The sequence below is a fragment of the Poecilia mexicana genome, unplaced genomic scaffold, assembly GCF_051168715.1.
Source record: "Poecilia mexicana isolate PSO_F unplaced genomic scaffold, ASM5116871v1 scaffold_10, whole genome shotgun sequence".
Classification (NCBI taxonomy): Eukaryota; Metazoa; Chordata; class Actinopteri; order Cyprinodontiformes; family Poeciliidae; genus Poecilia; species Poecilia mexicana.
Window position 1 is genome coordinate 29,645,984 of NW_028263379.1, and position 17,366 is coordinate 29,663,349.

General features: G+C 39.3%; 1 protein-coding gene across 3 annotated transcripts; it reads left to right on the plus strand.

The window, feature by feature from the left end:
• The first annotated feature begins 214 nt into the window (after positions 1-214).
• Positions 215-16,340, plus strand: smad5 (SMAD family member 5). 3 transcript variants are annotated; one of them, XM_015005518.2, is made up of 7 exons: positions 215-513; positions 4,739-5,618; positions 10,390-10,707; positions 12,990-13,079; positions 14,554-14,775; positions 14,856-15,112; positions 15,206-16,340. In XM_015005518.2, the coding sequence occupies exons 2-7, from the start codon at positions 5,216-5,218 to the stop codon at positions 15,347-15,349; spliced, it is 1,434 nt and encodes a 477-aa protein (XP_014861004.2). In that variant the 5' UTR covers positions 215-513; positions 4,739-5,215; the 3' UTR covers positions 15,350-16,340. The 3 variants fall into 3 exon arrangements, with proteins under 3 accessions (XP_014861004.2, XP_014861005.2, XP_087865917.1); XM_015005519.2 differs by lacking the exon at positions 215-513 and adding an exon at positions 832-1,060; XM_088009791.1 differs by lacking the exon at positions 215-513 and adding an exon at positions 894-957.
• The last annotated feature ends 1,026 nt before the right edge of the window (positions 16,341-17,366 follow it).

Consider the following 17,366-nt stretch of genomic DNA (forward strand, 5'->3'; position numbering starts at 1 on the left):
GATAGACAATGGATGGATGGAATATCACATTTAGACAATCAGGGTTAGCTTTCTAATTTTGAATTGGGCCCCCAAATCAAATTCTGCCCATGGCCACACACAATTTTGGTTGCCTCCGTTTAGAAATATTCTAAAAATAATTGAAATAATAATTGAAACTCAGAAAAGAAAATCCATCAGATTCACATAAATTGTTCACTTCAGTAACAGGTCGACGGTTGCCCACTAGTGGCGGATCCACAAACACCGCACTATATTCGGAGACTGAATGGAGAGTCCGCATTCCTAACAGTACAGTCCGTGAGAAGAGTTTCGTCTGCGAAAACGGGAGCGAATCTGGAGGAGCTAGTTGGATTAATTAAAATTAAACGGATTAGCAACGCGGGAATTGTTGAAGTCTCGAGCAACTGACAACAAAGGGCAACAATACAACAAACCACAGCGCTCCAGACTGAGTGGAGCCAGCAACTTGTGCGCGAGAGAGAGACGTTCCCCAGCCTCAGCACGACCACCGTAAGACTTCACATACAACACGGAAACACACAAAAACAAACACTACGCTTATATTATTGTCGCTTTCTTTCTTGCACGTTATGCATATATTGCATAACGTGCAATACTATTTTGGAACTATTTTCGCCCTTATTTTCGCATAAATGTAGTTGGAGGGAAAACGTTTTAACTTAGAGCGCCCTGGATCATGCGCAAGATGGATCGAGTAAATCTTATTTTAAGCATGTCTCTGGACGTCGTATTTTTAGCACAATAAAATATGTTTGATGCAGTTAATATGACGGGGCTGGAGATTTAGCAAGTATCCAGCCCAGTTCACTCTAGTTCTCGCTCGAGTGAGAACTATTTTTTTTTCTTTTGGTGGCGGCGGAGGGATATGCGTTTGTTTCCAGTCTAGTTGTCTCCTGGATCTGGAGGACACGGCGTGAGGAGTCGGAGAGAAGCGTAGGCTGAAGCGAGGCGTAATTTACAAGTAGAAAAGTTGGGACTTTGGATTGAAATATTGTCAAGAACGACCATATGTATGGAACCTTAACTCCGTACGAAGGTATGTAGCTAAACCCCAGTTTTGGCATTGCTGCAAACGAGTAAAAGTAAAACGTAGAGAGCGTCATCAGTGCGGTGTCCGTAGGCTCGCTGCTCTGTCCCACTGAAGGAGGGCTAGGCTAACGGCTAGCACACATTAGCCTTGCGTCACTTATTAGAAGTTTAAAAAGTTTCTGGAAAGAAGCTGACGGTGAAAGACAAAAGCAGCTTATGCTACACGTCAGGAGTAAAACAACAGTTTTTTAAATTAATTGTCGTTTTAAAGAGAAAATATAACTTAAACTTTATTTTAAGTAGATGAGCTTACTGTTTGTGTAGCGTTTGACATTAACTTTATGCTAAACAAGTTCTGTTAACGAGAGCTAGGCTAGTTAGCTTATCCCCAAGGGGAGTTCTCATAGTAACTCTCAATACGGCTTTGAAGTTTATATATATGTATATATATATATATGTATATATATGTATATATATATATATTAAAATATATGTACTGTGTTGTAGTTGTGTAAAGTTCGAGCAGCACATTAGGCTTATCTTACTACAATTTTAGGGTTTGTGTAACATTAGATGAGCCTGATTCCTGTCTGTCTCTGGGTGGAAAAGCGGAGGGTGCTCTCTCCTAAACCGACCCGTTGTTCCGTGTTGTCATTCCCCTCTACTTTACGTTTGAACATTTCAGACATTCAAAAGCAAAACAGAGCATTAATGAGCCTGTAAGTGTTTCTTTCCCCCTCCAGTTTTTGTTGAAGCTTGTGGAGTTTTTGCAGCAGTTCTGTAAGAAGCTTGTAGTGCGGCCTTATCTTTTATAAATCTGAGATAATTTGCTTTCTACTGCCTCTGCTTGGCCACTTCACCGACTTCTTGGCTTGAGCTTTTGTGTTAAGGTTTCTGTACATCCTGCTTTTAGAACTGCTAATCATGTGACTGTAAATAAATAAATATATATATATATCTAGCTTGTACCTTCTTCTTGCTCAGAAATTCCTGATGATCTCTGCAAGGCCATGAATCATCTAGTGTGGTGGTTTCAATGAATCAGGAGATGAGTGGTATTGTGTTCTCCTCCCAGCCATGTGTTTCAGAAAGTGTCCATGAAAATGTGTGTCTAAGTCTGATTTGATCTCCGCCTTTGATAGTTGAAACGTGATAAGCTATCACGGCGAACTGTAAACTTGAAAAAGATTAGCAATAGAGATGTGCCGATCAGGCTTCTCCTCCTTGCCGACACTGATTTCTTTCTTCTGAATTTTTTTTTATAAGTCTGATGGGGATAATAGATTTAAAATCCAACAACGAATGAATGAGTTAAATTCCCCAGATACTGTGACTCCCAACATGTAGCATCAAAATCACTAGCAGTACACCGATCCCATGACTAAACAGAACTGGCCAATTTTCTCTTGTACCGTGGATCGCCATTCTGCTGTTTAATATATGCCCTAAAACTAATTACTGATGTTGAACCAATCAGATTTCTGTTTTTCTTTATGTTCTGATTTTTGACCAATTTAGAAAGCTAAATTAGCCTTCATGGTGTTGAAAAGGTAAAGTAAAAATTGAGCAAATTAAGTTTTGAAATGCAAAGCCAATGGGTAAATGTTAACAAAATGATCACTTTCTAAGAAAGCTTTAGTTTTAAATTGAAAACAATACAAACGCCTACTAATTTATCAAAGTGTGCATCTAACCTTCATGTGACTGAAACGCCAAAGTACCTGCCATTGGTTGACGAGTTCATAGACTGGAAATGTTGGAACTTAACAAATAAAACAAAGCAAAAACAGTTTTTCATATTTCTATCTACTAATTTGCAATCGGAGCCAATAAAGGAAATGTTTTTGTTTTTTTTTCCTCTGAGCCATTGGTGTATTTCTAATCAGCAACTTTTTCCTGATGGTTGAAAATTTATATTTTTGGAAATATAAATATGTTTATTTAGGAAACCCTAAATAAACATATTTAGGGTTTCCTCTACATGTTATTGATTGTAGCGCACCAACCGGGCAAAATGTAATGATTTAAAAAAAATAAATAAATACAAATGTTAAAACTGCATGTATAGCCTATATTTGCACACTTATGCTAACCAACCATAATCAGAGTTTGAAAGAAATTTAAATATGAATTGTTAAAATTCACTTTATATTGAAAAGCCTCCTGTCTGGTTGTGAAGCTGGCAACTGTGTGCTGCTCCGCTTTCAGCAGTGAAGTTAAATAGAGCAGACAGTCTGAAGTAGAGGGAGAGAAAAAGCGAAAGAAAGCTACCTGAGGAAGGTTAAGTTGAATCCATTTTTAGTTCAAACTTGTAAAGTTGACCCTAATGTTGACGTATGTTGCATTACTTTAAAACAAAATATTTTGGTGCATGGAGTCAAATTATGGAATAGTTTAAATGAGATTTGAAAAAATGTCCTGCTTTAAACCAAATTAAAATACTTTAAAAGAAAAAAAAATAAAGTCTTATACTTTTTTGAGTTAACAATGAGGAGAATGATGTGTTAAGTTATGTTCTTGATTTTTTTTTTTTTTATATATATGCAGCCATGAAAACAAGATTAATTTGTAATTATTGAGAGAGGCAGGTTTTTATAAGGCTTCCTGCTCCCTTTCGCTCATGTAGATGAATTGTTACAAGACAATGTTTTTGTACAATGGTGATGAAATGTGTTTTGTTGAATGAATAAACTTATTGATTGATTTTGAACAACAGTAAGGTAGCTAACTAATATAGTTTGGCCATAATGCATAATGTTTTAGATACATTTTGAAGACTCATTTAAAATGTTTTTTAAGCTGGTGTCACCCCCACCAGTTTAAAAAAAATATTTGTGGAAACCCTGATATGCATAAAGTCTTCATTGATTACTTGTTATACTTTTTTTTCACCTTTTTTTGACTTCATGTACAGCATGACTTTGTCATCATTACTAACTGACGATTTAGCAACTTTTAAGTCTAAAGCCGCCGGGTCTGATCTCGACAGCCTCCGTTGAAACATCTGCCTGAATAGGAAACGCCAAACAAAATCCAGAACATTTTGGGTCCGATAACGTCTGCGCTTCCCTTTTGTGTCCTCCTTCCTACGGCTCCCCCCTTCGCTTTCATGTGTGCGTAGAACAATGAGCGGTGGGAGTGGGCGCACCGCTGTCGGACAGCTGTGGTCCGGGAGGGAGAGACCGGGCAGAGATGAGATGGAGGAGGAAACGGCCCTTGTGGTCACATCCTTTTTCCACAGACCTAGTTTCACAACCACCCAAACCCCCCCCCCACCAAACAGCTGCTTGTGCAGCCGGAGGCGACGTGTTTGACCCCGGTCCGGTCAATCCGAATGATGCAGAGGGAAGGGCGATGTATCTGACCGTAGCTTAGGAAGGCCAAAGTTGCCGAGATTTTTGGCTACATGCGTTTTGTTTTGACTTGTAGTGGCTCCGATAACAGACAATGATACAAGTAGAATACACTACTGCAAGTAAGCAAGCACATCGGATCGACGGATTATTTTTGATCCGTTAGGTGACGCTGTTCTGGTCTATTTCACCAAATATTCAAGAACAGAATTCCTTCTCGATTTTTACAGATCAATAAGACATTCTTATTTATCTGTGATTTCATGCAGGTCATTGTTTTCTTTAAAATAGTTTTTGTATGTTTTTTTTTTTCCTCTTTCTCGTGTTTGCAGGAGCGCAGCAGATCAAAACCCCAGCGCTGCGCCGTGCGGGAAGGCGGTGGCCTCCAGAGGAGCCGGCAGCGATCCGAGCGATGTCGGCTTTCTTTTAGAGCGCGTGTCAGACGTTCGCCGGTGAGACCTGCAGCCACGTCCCGATCCCAGCACACATACGCCCCCCCTCCCCCTCCTACAGCCCTGTCTTCCCATCGTCGGCGGTGACCCTTCTCCGAACAGCTTGCTTGGAGGGCCCTTCCTGACCAGGAGCAGCTGCGTCCTGCTTGCTGACTCCCGTTCCTCCCTTGCTTCCTGTCCTTGGTCGGACAAGGCTGAAACCTCCTCTCCGTTCACCCCACCCATCATCTGTGCTTACATTCACACCCTCACACTCTCAGGCGCTCTTTTAGAGTTCATTTTGGACTTTTTATTTTTTTTTCCTCCCCCCTAAAACCCGGACTGACCGACAATCCCAACAGTCTCGCAGCCGGCAGCATGACCTCCATGTCCAGCCTGTTTTCCTTCACCAGCCCGGCGGTCAAGCGGCTGCTCGGCTGGAAGCAGGGCGACGAGGAGGAGAAGTGGGCCGAGAAGGCGGTGGACGCGCTGGTGAAGAAGCTGAAGAAGAAGAAAGGTGCCATGGAGGACCTGGAGAAGGCGCTGAGCTGTCCCGGACAGCCCAGCAAATGTGTCACCATCCCGAGATCGCTGGACGGTCGTCTCCAGGTTTCGCACAGGAAGGGCCTCCCCCACGTCATCTACTGCAGGGTGTGGCGCTGGCCGGACCTGCAGTCGCACCACGAGCTCAAGCCGCTGGAGGTGTGCGAGTATCCGTTCGGCTCCAAGCAGAAGGAGGTGTGCATCAACCCGTATCACTACAAGCGAGTAGAGAGCCCCGGTAGGTGCTACTGGTCCGACTGGTTTTGGTTTTCTTCTATAAAATTCACACGGTTCACACAGCTGATTAAAAACAAGCGGATTTCATTTGGGTGTTTTGGAAAGTGCTTGATTTCTGTATAAAGTCCTTGAAAGTGTTTGATATTCAAACTGCACAGTTTGGTAATAAAGTGCAATCTAACATGATTAAAAGTCTAAATTTGTAAGGAGTCATTTACAGTTGAAACCAGATATTTAAAGATAATAAAAATACTTATTTTTATTGCTGTCTGAAGTTAAATCAGACTAAACTTTTCTTGTTTTGTCAGTTAGAATCACCAAAATTATTTCTATTTGCTAAATGCTAGAAACCTTAACGAGAACATTACTTGTCTTTAGGGCGTTTAGGAGACATTTTGCATTCTCCTTCTCTTCCTCCTTTAGAAGATTTAATGAATAATAGTAAAATTTGATGTCATAAAACAGTGAATTGAAACCGTCTTCTTTGGTTCATTTGTATTTTTTAAATATCCTAAGTGGTGCTGGAAAAGTTTGAAAATTTACCTTGAAAATGCTAAAAAGAAAAAAAAAAATCCTTGAATTTCACCATGGGAAACCCTGTTCTCAGTAAAGGAAGAGAAAAATTCACTGATCAGAATTTTTATGGCCCATTTTTGAGTTTCATCCGATTTGGGTTTAAAAGCTATTCTATAAGAACAACAATTCATCTATTTTTTTTTCATAGCCGTCCTATTAATTGACCTTCAATTATTTACATTTTGAACCAAAAGCGACGTCACATTTAGTGTGAAAGCACACAATGGAGAGGGTTTTACTATTATTCTAAAACAATGGCAAAATCATCACAAAGTCATGACTTAATTTTATTGATCCCAAAGGGAAATTTAGTTCCAGCTGCACAGCATCCAAACCTAGAGGGAATAATCGTCCAGAAACTTTATTTTTTCTGCCAGAAACAGGATTTTTTTAAAGAAAAAAAATCAGAATGAAAGTAACAGAGCTACTCCCAACATGCTGCCAACCACAACATCAGGAGAATATGTGATTGCAATACTGATTCTTAAAATTGCTGTAATGAAATTAGGATATCTCTTCTGATTGATTCAGATTTTTCTGTCTAACATGCTCTCCAGCTGGCCAAATGCTTTATAAATATGCATGGCCATTAATATATCCTACATGTCCTGATTGCACACATTGATATTACTATTTGGATTGGAACTGGATCCTTTGTGCAGCTCGTCTTCAAACTTATGCTGATCCAGCATATTTTGAGTGACAGACGCTGAAAGGCCTGATGTGTTAAACAGCACCAACTGTATTTTTTTTTTTCCACACTTTCATCAGCTGAGTTCACTCTGCTTTTCCCTGTTTCAGTCTGAATGAACCAGACATGCCTGAACATGTAAAAAAAACAAACTTCCTTTCAGATAACTTCTTAGATTTCTGCACTTCCTCTGATTTCATTTCACAAAGCTGCTCTATTACTGAAAACGGTTAACTTTAAAAAGGGGCAGTGTGATGTAAAATTGACTCTTTTGAGCTCTACATCATGTTTTAATGTAATTACCTAATCAAAAACATACCATGAGTGTTGGTTTGAGAAATCCTTTAATCTCCATGGCAACCATTACATTTGGGTGGACCTAGCTCCGCCTTTGAGGACAAAACTCTTCCTCAGAGCTGCAGTTTCCAAGCTTCCACCTCACAAGGCAGCTCTAACCATCGACTCCCCCACTCAGCTCCTTCAGACTAGCCAGCAGCTATTGGCAAACACCTGGTGGAACATCTGCTGAGCTCATTATCCAAGCTACTTCTGGTAAAAATGTTGTTGTAGGGTTAAGAGAGGAGCCATGTTGTGATGACTTCCTGAAGGCGGAGTTTTTAAAGAGACAGAGGCCCAATTTCAAGGCGTTAAATCAGAGAGTCAAGTCATATTTTATATATACAGCATTTTTTAGAACAGATGGTTCCATAGCTTCTCAATTGCGCTATAAAATGGCACTATGTGCCTGGAAAACGCATAACACTGCCCCTTTAAAATCTTTTCAATCTCGTCTGAACTAAACATGTTCTTTACTCCTTGTGATCAACACAAAACATGGCACCTGGGACTGACATTTTAATCTTATGCCTGGCCTGATTTCTATTTCCTGAATTTATATATTTAATAGTTAGCAGAGCTGATGTGGGGGTCTAAATTGAGCCCCTTTGTTGTATTTTGACAAAATTACATACAAATTTTGTATATTAGAAATAAAAAAAACATTAAAATCATTCTGAATATTTTTAAAGATTTAGGCTATAAAAGTGAAAACAAATCTAGCCCTTTAAATGATTTTTATAGCTCAGTCTGTCACAACAACAAATTTTACTGGATGATAAATTGTCCCAGAATGTATTGCATTAAGCAATAATGTCTTTTTGAGACCATTTTCAGGTAATATAACGGTATAATGTAAGTACCCCAGTCTCAACACTTTATTTTCCAAAGAACATTTAACACTGGAACTGGAAGCAGCTGAAACAATAATAAATGTACTATGAAGTCTCAAAAAATAAGTTTGACTATTATGGTCAAACATGTAAAAAAACAAACTTTCTTTCAAATGGTTCAGAAAGTTCAATCAGGAATTATAAATAAAATGTAAAATAAGCATAAAGCATGATGTCACTCAGATCACAAAGCATAGAATTAGACTGAATAGATCTGCCCTTACGGATTGGTCAGTGTCATGACACCTGATCTAGAATTTATTTCCATATTGAGATGCCTCTAGTCGGTATCTTTAAGTATTTATTGTTTTATTTCCAGCCATATCAACCAACAGTTTTACACACATCCACATCGTATTTTACTCAAGTTATTCCAGTCTATTTGCTGCTTCACACCTTATGTGTGTCTAAATATGCACATCCACTTGTGTACTTTCTGACATTCTTCTTTCCAAAACCAGTTTGCCACAGTCTGTAAAACAATCTGAAATGAAACTGTTAGCAGAAATGACTGTAGCCATTATGTCATATTTTGTCCCGTTTAAATTAAACGGATAATTATTGCTTTGCGACAGTCTGAGCTGCTGCAAGTTAATGAAAAAAGAAAACCTTTATTTTAGAGCTGCAGGACAAACCTTTTTCTGTCTTGGCTGAACAGATTTTTGATTTTTTTTTTTTTAAATGTTTTCCTAGAAGTTGCTAGTCTTTGCATTCTCATACTGTAGCGTCGTGTTTAGGTGCCGCAGTCCACCATCTGACTACAACCCTAACCCAGTTAAACAGGAAGCGGATGAAATATGTCGCTTTTGCAGCTATTGCTAACATCAATATGACTGTGACCGTAAATACAATTAAAAAGATTTCCTGCACTTGCATCCACACATTAACAGCAGTGTTTGTAATCAAGGCGATCGATAAGTGCACACAGTAATCTTCTGAATTATTACACTACCATAATGTCATAATTAAATTTTTACAACAGACATAATGATTTAGGTTTTTTTTTCTTATTCGTTTTTAATAAATGGATGATGAACGGTTCTCCGAGTCATGCCAGATCCCTTAGAGCTCGGAACACTGAGGAGCTGGTAAACAAATCCACAAAGGTCAGCAGGCTGTCATCATGCAGGCCTGTTCAACCCGCCTCTTCCATTTCACAGAAAATCAATATCACTAGCTCTAGGAGTCTTATTAGATTATATGCCTCAGGCACTTCAGATTGGGTGTGGCATCAGAGAGCGGCTTTCTAAGCGCACAAACCACTCAGGCTAAACTCCCAGCACTTTCCCTGCACAAACCTCCCCGCTCGCCTCCTAATGTCATTCACACACCCCATAAACACAGTGAAGGATGACCCCGACAGGACGGCCGTTCTGACACTGGGCTTGTTTGAGATCGCCAGCTCTTTATTGACTGGTTCGAGGATGTGGATCACATGTCTGTCAGGAGATGCTGCACATTTGCAGCATATCAACAAAGGCTTTCTGAAGGCTTTCAGAAAAGCTTCAAACGATGAGGGAGGGAGAGAGAGGATCTTTCAGCTCTTTGTGATTTATCACTATGTAAGCTTCATTAAGAAAGCTGGGGTGTCTGCGCATCCTTAAGTCTTGAAGTAATGTATGTAAAATTAAGGTCATAAAATGCCTGAAATTCATTGCAAAAAGAAAAGGTTGGCCTGAAATGCGTTAATCACAGGTCTTAAATTTTGTCGAGACTGGGCTATTTAATCTTATTCTGTGGGACTTTTTTTTTTTTTCTTGTGGGACTTTACTTTTCATTCTAAACTTTGAGTTGTGAACAGATGGTTCACTGTCTTCTGCAACTCAAGACAAGAATGCCAGCTGCTAGTTAGCAACAGTAGCTGCTAATATACCCATTTAATAGATTTTAATATACCCTTGTTTGCTAGTGTTAAGTTAAATTAAAAATCTGTGGAATGTGCCATCTGTTTTATCCAGTTGATCAGAATAATCAATATATTACTAAAAATAATAGTTTCCGTCTTGATGGATACGTTTCCTTTATTTCTCCTGGCATAATTTTAGCTTCAGCTCTTATGAGCTTTATATTTTCTATGATATTTTCTTAGTAATTGGCTAATGTTTTAATAATTTTGAGTCATTTAGAGTGACGAGTCTTTAGGAATCTTAAATATTTTCATGTTTTCTAGTCAGATGCATAAATATTTAGCCTAGCCATGTGATATTTTACAGATGTGCGTTTCCTGTGTTAAACTAATGTTTCCCGTCTGGACGTCTTTGCTCTCCGCCATCCAGTTCTCCCGCCGGTCCTGGTACCGAGGCACAGCGAGTTCAACCCGCAGCACAGCTTGCTCGTACAGTTTCGCAACCTCACCCACAACGAGCCGCACATGCCCCTGAACGCCACCTTCCCAGACTCCTTCCCACAGCCGCACAGTGGCGGCGGCGGCAACAGCAACGGAGGCGGTGGAGGAGGAGGAGGAGGAGGAGGAGGAGGCGGCGGCTCTTTCCCCATTTCTCCCAATTCCCCCTACCCTTCCTCTCCAGCCAGCAGCGGTACCTACCCCAACTCTCCTGCCAGCTCAGGGCCCTCCAGTCCATTCCAACTCCCAGGTACGCCAAGCTCACTCGCGTGCCCGACCCCGGGAAATACGCCAGGCTGTTCTTCCTGAACTGCTTCTGTTGTGTTATGCAAGCAGCAAAAAGCGAGGATTCACAAACGTGTGTCTCAGAGGAGCTCAGATGATTTCATGTACATATAAAAAAATCTGTTTAGTGGAGTTAAAGGAGACAGAATCTGTAATAAAAGTTTGTGTGTACCAGTGGTATCTAGGGTTGTTAAGAAAATTCTTTACAAATATTAATTTGGGTCAGAATTGACACAAACAAAGCGGTTTTTATTTTCCCAAATTAGCTCAGAGGTTCACATTGCAGCGCTACAGACACTACTGAACTGTCATGGCCGACCAGATCCTGCACCAGGCTCCCCCTGCTGGTTGTTGTTGTCCATTGTTTTGAGTATCGGGTGTTTTACTTGGAATCAGCTTCAATTGTAAAAATATTGTGACACATTTTCTTACTACTTCTGAGCTCCAGTTAATGTAGCGCCTTGCTTTGAGGTTATTTTCAAGCTAAAACCATTGTTACGGCTGGGCTATAAATCTATTGCAGCAATTAATCAAATGTTTGGTTTTTGAAGATTTAATATTTAAAAAAATGAAGTTTTTTGGGGGGGCAGGGGACTTCCACAGTTCAGAATGATGTCAGGAAGCCCAGGGCGGCCATTTTTGTTTAAGTGTTTTTTACAGCCTCTATTTATTTGGACTTTGAATTCAGGTCAACTCTACGATGAAGAACTAGGCACAGGCCAAGATTTATAATTTTTATAACGAGAATAAAGTCGTCATATTACCACAGCAATGATAAAGTTTGTAATGATACATAAAACAGTTGCCACATTACCAGAAAGATTTTGTAAAATATAAAAATGTCATATCACCAGAAAAAAATGGTAGTGATATTACCAGATAAGTCATAATGGCATGAAAAACATTCATTGTATTACCAGAAAAAATTTGTAAAATGAGTCAGTTGAAATAATACAAAATAGTCATATTCCCAGAAAAGTTGTCATACAGGAAACAGTCGTAGTATTACCATAAAAAAGTTGCAGCAATACAAAAGATAAGTCATATTACAAAGAAAATTGTAATGGTGCCAAAAAACAAAAATCCAGTTGGAATATTAAAACGCCTCCACAAAATATAGCAAAAAAGTAAAAGGAGGAATGTTGAGCATATTGTGAAGTTATGTGTTTATCCGTTTTATAAATGAAGAAATCCTGAATATTTTAACGCATCAGCGACAAATTATCAGTAGTTGGATTTGAAAATTATCGCACAAATGACAGTCTATTTTAAAAAAAAAAAAAAAAAACTACACCCACTGACCTGCTTACGTCAGTTTGCTCCATCAAAGATCTTTTCTCATTAAAACAACTTTTTTTTCTCGTAATTTAACATGCTCTTCTGGTAAAATTTGGTTTTTATTTTGCTAATATTATGACTTTATTCTCGTAATTAAGCAAACATTCTAGTAACCTGTCCCTAATAGTTTGTCGTTCCACACACAGAAGGGATGACTGAAATAAGACACTTTTTGAAAATATTTTGTCATTTGTAATAAAGAAAATAAAGGAAAGAAAATGATTAAGATCAGATCTGATATGAAAAAAAAACCCAAACTGATATTAGTTTTAAACCGTATAATTCTTACCGTGGTATTTTGCAGCTTTTTGCAAAACTAACCAGATGAGTTTACCAGTGAGATCCAAATCAAACCACGTCTTAATGGGAACAAAGGAAATGCCAGCAAAGCTCTGTCTGCCAGACCCAGGGCATCTGCCTGCAGCAAAGGCACCAAGTATGGCCATCAGGAAGCCTTTATCCTCCATTTATCTGCTGAAATGTTGCTGCATATTTAGCTGGAGGAAAAAAAACACTGAATTGTTTGCATTTTTTTTTTTTTTCTTTATCGGTGGATGTTAAAGTGAAAAGTCCAGATATGCTGCAGGGAGTCAAGTAGGAACAGATTTTAATTTCAGGATATAAACTTGTTTGGTGTTGCAGACGCATGTTGTAGTTCAGATTTCTCTCCATTTCTTCTCTTCTCCTGTAAGGACTCAAACGCCTCTTTGGCTCTTTGTCGGGAATGGGTTAGCATGTGGTTCAGAAGTGAGGCGTACGTGTAATCTGACACCGTTTCCGGGGTACAGATCCTGTGATGATTGTCTGGGGAGATCTCTGTGTGTGTGTGTGTGAGAGAGAGAGAGAGACCATTTGCCAGCAGCAGCAACAACTGGTCTCATCCATTGCTAACTGCTTTTCATGTCTCAGCTGACACCCCGCCCCCGGCCTACATGCCCCCGGAGGAGCAGCTGGGCCAGGACAGCCAGTCCATGGAAACGAGCAGCAGCATACCTAGAGGTGGGAACTGCACACGATATCTGGAGAGTTAAAAAATAAAATAAAAAGATGCAGATGCATCTCGGTAAACCTGAAATATTATAGAAAAGTTATGTTGTGTTAGTAAATCATTTGAAAATACATTTATTGCATCCAGGTTGATTTATGACCAGAAAGTCATATTATCAGAATGACTTTCTTGTAGTCATTCTGTTTGCTGGATATTCAAGGGTAGTGATGGCAGGATCATTAAACCATCAATTACAAATAAAAGTGAAAACCTTCAACTAAAAATGGGACCATTGAGCTGCAATCCAGTTGTCTTTTTTTGTTTTCTTCTAGCTCAGGACTAGCTTAGCTGGAAGAAATGAAACAGTGGTAGCCTGTGTCCTTAAAATGTCTGTAACTCCGTTTCCACTAGCCATAAAATTGCACAAATTGAAATTACAAAAATAAAATTGCTTTATAGAAACAATTTTGGGAAAAAAATCATGTTTTTCGGAAAGTTTTTATGTTAGAATGATGTGGTTTTTCAATCTAAAACATTTTTCATGTCAAAAGAATCTCGCAATCAACTGCCAGATGTTGCTACTGGCAAAACCGCTGAAGAAGACGACAGGAAGTAGCAAGAGGATGATGATTTTTGGACAATGTGCAGCTGGATCCACAAGAGCTCTCACAGCATCACAGAGTTCATAAAAAGTTGCATTTCGTTTGAAGGTGTTGAATCCGTAGGCTCTTCTGTAGAACCACAGACTATGATTTCCTCAGAAGCAGGGGATCTTGTCGCTCCAACGCCTGAATGAGACGCCAACGTCTCCTCTGATGGCTGGTAGATGATGAGCACTAGCACCACAGCTGAATTATGAATATCTGATTTAACTGTTTACATCCGTCGCATCCATTACTTTTAATGACTTTATCGTGTGAACAAACATCCCCCAATCCAGCTAGAGATTGGTGATGTTGCCAATACACTTAAGGATCGACAACATCCCTAAGACCAGACCACACCTTGTGAATCTCACCCCAGCTCTTGAATGTCCGTGTTTGTTCTGCTCTATTTTTTTCCCTCCTCCACTTGTTTTCCTTCCTCTCAACGTTCCTTTAATTAATAAGTTTTTTCATTGATCTAGTGTAGCTTTATGCTTTACAGAAACACTGAATTTAGTGAAATAAGCATTTGAAACTTATGCAGGTCTGGCAGTTTTTACCCATCATGCTAAATGGCTTGTATTACTTCCTACTCTGTTTGAGAGAATGAGCTTGTATCCACCTTTTTTTTTTTTTTTTTTTTTTAAATTTAGTTATTACTACATTTGAGAAACGGTAGTGTTTCAGAAAATAAAAAACTGAATCATTTATTAGATCTGCCAGATTGATCTCTGTGACTTTTTCAAAGTCAAAATTGCTTTGATTTTGTGAGAATCTTCAGAGATTTTAGCGTTTCATCTCACTAAAAGCTAAAACGTATCTCGACCTGCTCCGCTTCCAGACGTGCAGCCGGTGGAGTACGAGGAGCCGAGCCACTGGTGCTCCATCGTCTACTACGAGCTCAACAACCGCGTCGGTGAGGCCTACCACGCCTCGTCAACCAGCGTGCTGGTGGACGGCTTCACCGACCCGTCAAACAACAAGAACCGCTTCTGCCTCGGACTGCTGTCCAACGTCAACCGCAATTCCACCATCGAGAACACCCGCAGGCACATCGGCAAGGGTACGGCGGCGAAGGGAAGGATGTAGCACATGTTCCTGCCGTTTTGCGGTCGCTGACACTTTGTTCATGCATTTGTGCAGGGGTGCACCTGTACTACGTGGGAGGGGAGGTGTATGCCGAGTGCCTCAGCGACACCAGCATTTTCGTCCAGAGTCGCAACTGTAACTTCCACCACGGCTTCCATCCCACCACCGTGTGCAAGATTCCGAGCGGGTGCAGCCTGAAGATTTTCAACAACCAGGAGTTCGCTCAGCTGCTGGCCCAATCGGTGAACCACGGCTTCGAGGCCGTCTATGAGCTCACCAAGATGTGCACCATCAGGATGAGCTTTGTCAAGGTGACAAGTCGCACGCTTTTACTTTGAAACGGTTCACAGCAGCAACAGAAGTCATGATTTACCTTTCTGCTGGTGTGTTTTTAAATTTCTCAGGGCTGGGGAGCCGAGTACCACCGACAGGATGTCACCAGCACCCCCTGCTGGATCGAGGTGCACCTGCACGGGCCTCTGCAGTGGCTGGATAAAGTGCTGACACAGATGGGTTCACCTCTCAACCCCATCTCCTCTGTGTCCTAATAACAGACTTCTGGGAGATTTAGAAGACCTTTTTACCTTTCTGGTTTCTTTTATAATTTTTTTCCTCCTTTCTTTTTGTTTTGTTTTTTATCCCCCTTTTTACATTGATTTGTAATTTAAAGCTGTCTTAATGGCTGAACTGTTTACACTTACCTTGGGAAGGGATATAAAGCTCTCGCAGGAAATTCATCAACGGTTTCAGCCAGAATCCATTTCATTTACATATATAAAAACCTAATATTGCAAGAAAACACCAGGAGAAGGAGCAGATTGAATTTACACTAACACGGACACACTACTGCTCGACAATGCCGCAGCATGGAACAATCTAGGGCTGAATCTGTCAAACAATGATTAGACGTTTGTTACATTGCTTTTTTTTAATAATTTTTTTTTTTATTTACTTTATTTGTAGTTTGTAATTAAGCAGAGAACGGTTTCACTGCTCTGCTTCGTCTGCCGGAGAATTTGAAAATCTATGAAACACTTTTCTTACATTGTCTCAGTTTTTTCAGTTAAGAGATGGACAGTTATGTTTACCATTAGTCTGATATAACAAATGCTTTTTTTTTTATAGTCTCTACTGCTAGAAATGAACACTGAGCTACTGCTTTTAACAAAGTTCTGTATGCCAATGTGATAGTTGTTTTTTTTTTTTTTTTTTTTTTTTTTTCTTTTGATATGGGAGATCACTGAACAAGTTTAACATGCCATAAGCTAACATTTTTAATGTTACATCTGTTGCCATAGAGGTAGGTATTGTGAAACCACAACATGAGCACCACCATTATTGAGGCTTGTTTGTACTCTCAAGTTTAAGTAAGAGTGGCTGTATTTTCCAGACTCACTGTATTAACAATATTGTGCACTCATAGATTATTATTATTATTTTTTTTTTTTTGTGGAGGCATATTAAATTTTGGCTTGGGTACCAAGGCATTATGTTAATTCACTTTATTAGCTCCATGAAATAAAAAAAGGTATTTGTTAATGGTTCCGTTTCTGTACTCGAGTCAGGTTTAATTTCCTAAAGTGTATATTAACACTAGATGGGTGGGGGTGTTTTTATTTTTTATACCACCTCCATACTTTTTCTAAAGCCTACATCAGACGTTGTCATGACGGAGCCATAAAAATTAAAAGGTAACCCATGTGACGTCAAAACACTGAGTACATAATGCTGAAGGTTTTTGTTTGCTGTGATCTAACCTACAAATATAGCGTCCCTATTGGTCAATAAAGGAGTGTATTTGCAGTGTATTCTAGAGCATATGCTGTTTGGATGACCAAACATTTTTATGGCTAATAAAGTTACTAGAAGCAGCAAGGGAAAATTTAAGGACGTTTGTTTAAAACTCAGGAAAGGAGGCAAGTATGGAAATTGAAATAAGTGTTACATTTTGAAAGTTACCAATAATGAGGAACCCTAAACTAACCAGAATAAAAAACTGATTTAAAATGTTACATTACTCTCAATCTTAAGTAAATAAAGCTAAGGGTAAACATGATTCAAAGGTAAAGTCCTTAAAGTAGATGCTTGATTCAACATTGAACATTGGCAACAAATGACTAAGATAATTGTCAGTAGGAGAATATTGTAATATTTCAATTGAAGGGGAAATCCTGCACCGGTTATATTTCACCTGAACTTCTGCCCATTACGGTCATTATTTATATACATCTTTTTTTTCTAACTTAAAATATCAGTAAATTCTATTAAACTAATAGAATTTACTGTAAAAGTCTGGAAGGTTGATGCAACATATCTTTAATCTATTTTGGTTCTAAGCCGTTCAGTGATTTATAAACAAATATTTTAAACTATTCTCTGAGCGACGGGCTAGACTGAAGAGACTGCTGCAGTAATCCTTCTCATGTTTGAGTTTCTCCAGATTTTGCTGCAAAATTAGTCCTTTCATTGTAGAAATGTTCTTCAGGTGATAGAAGGCTGACTTTGTAACTATCTTTATGTGGCTCTGAAGGTTCAGGTCTGATCAGTAGTTTCTGGCTGTAATAA

Coding starts and splice junctions, on each gene's coding strand:
- smad5 (XM_015005518.2), top strand. CDS start 5,216: ATGACCTCCATGTCCAGCCTGTTTTCCTTCACCAGCCCGGCGGTCAAG. Junction 10,708..12,989: donor CAGTCCATTCCAACTCCCAG/GTACGCCAAGCT, acceptor TTCATGTCTCAG/CTGACACCCCGCCCCCGGCC. Junction 13,080..14,553: donor GAGCAGCAGCATACCTAGAG/GTGGGAACTGCA, acceptor CTCCGCTTCCAG/ACGTGCAGCCGGTGGAGTAC.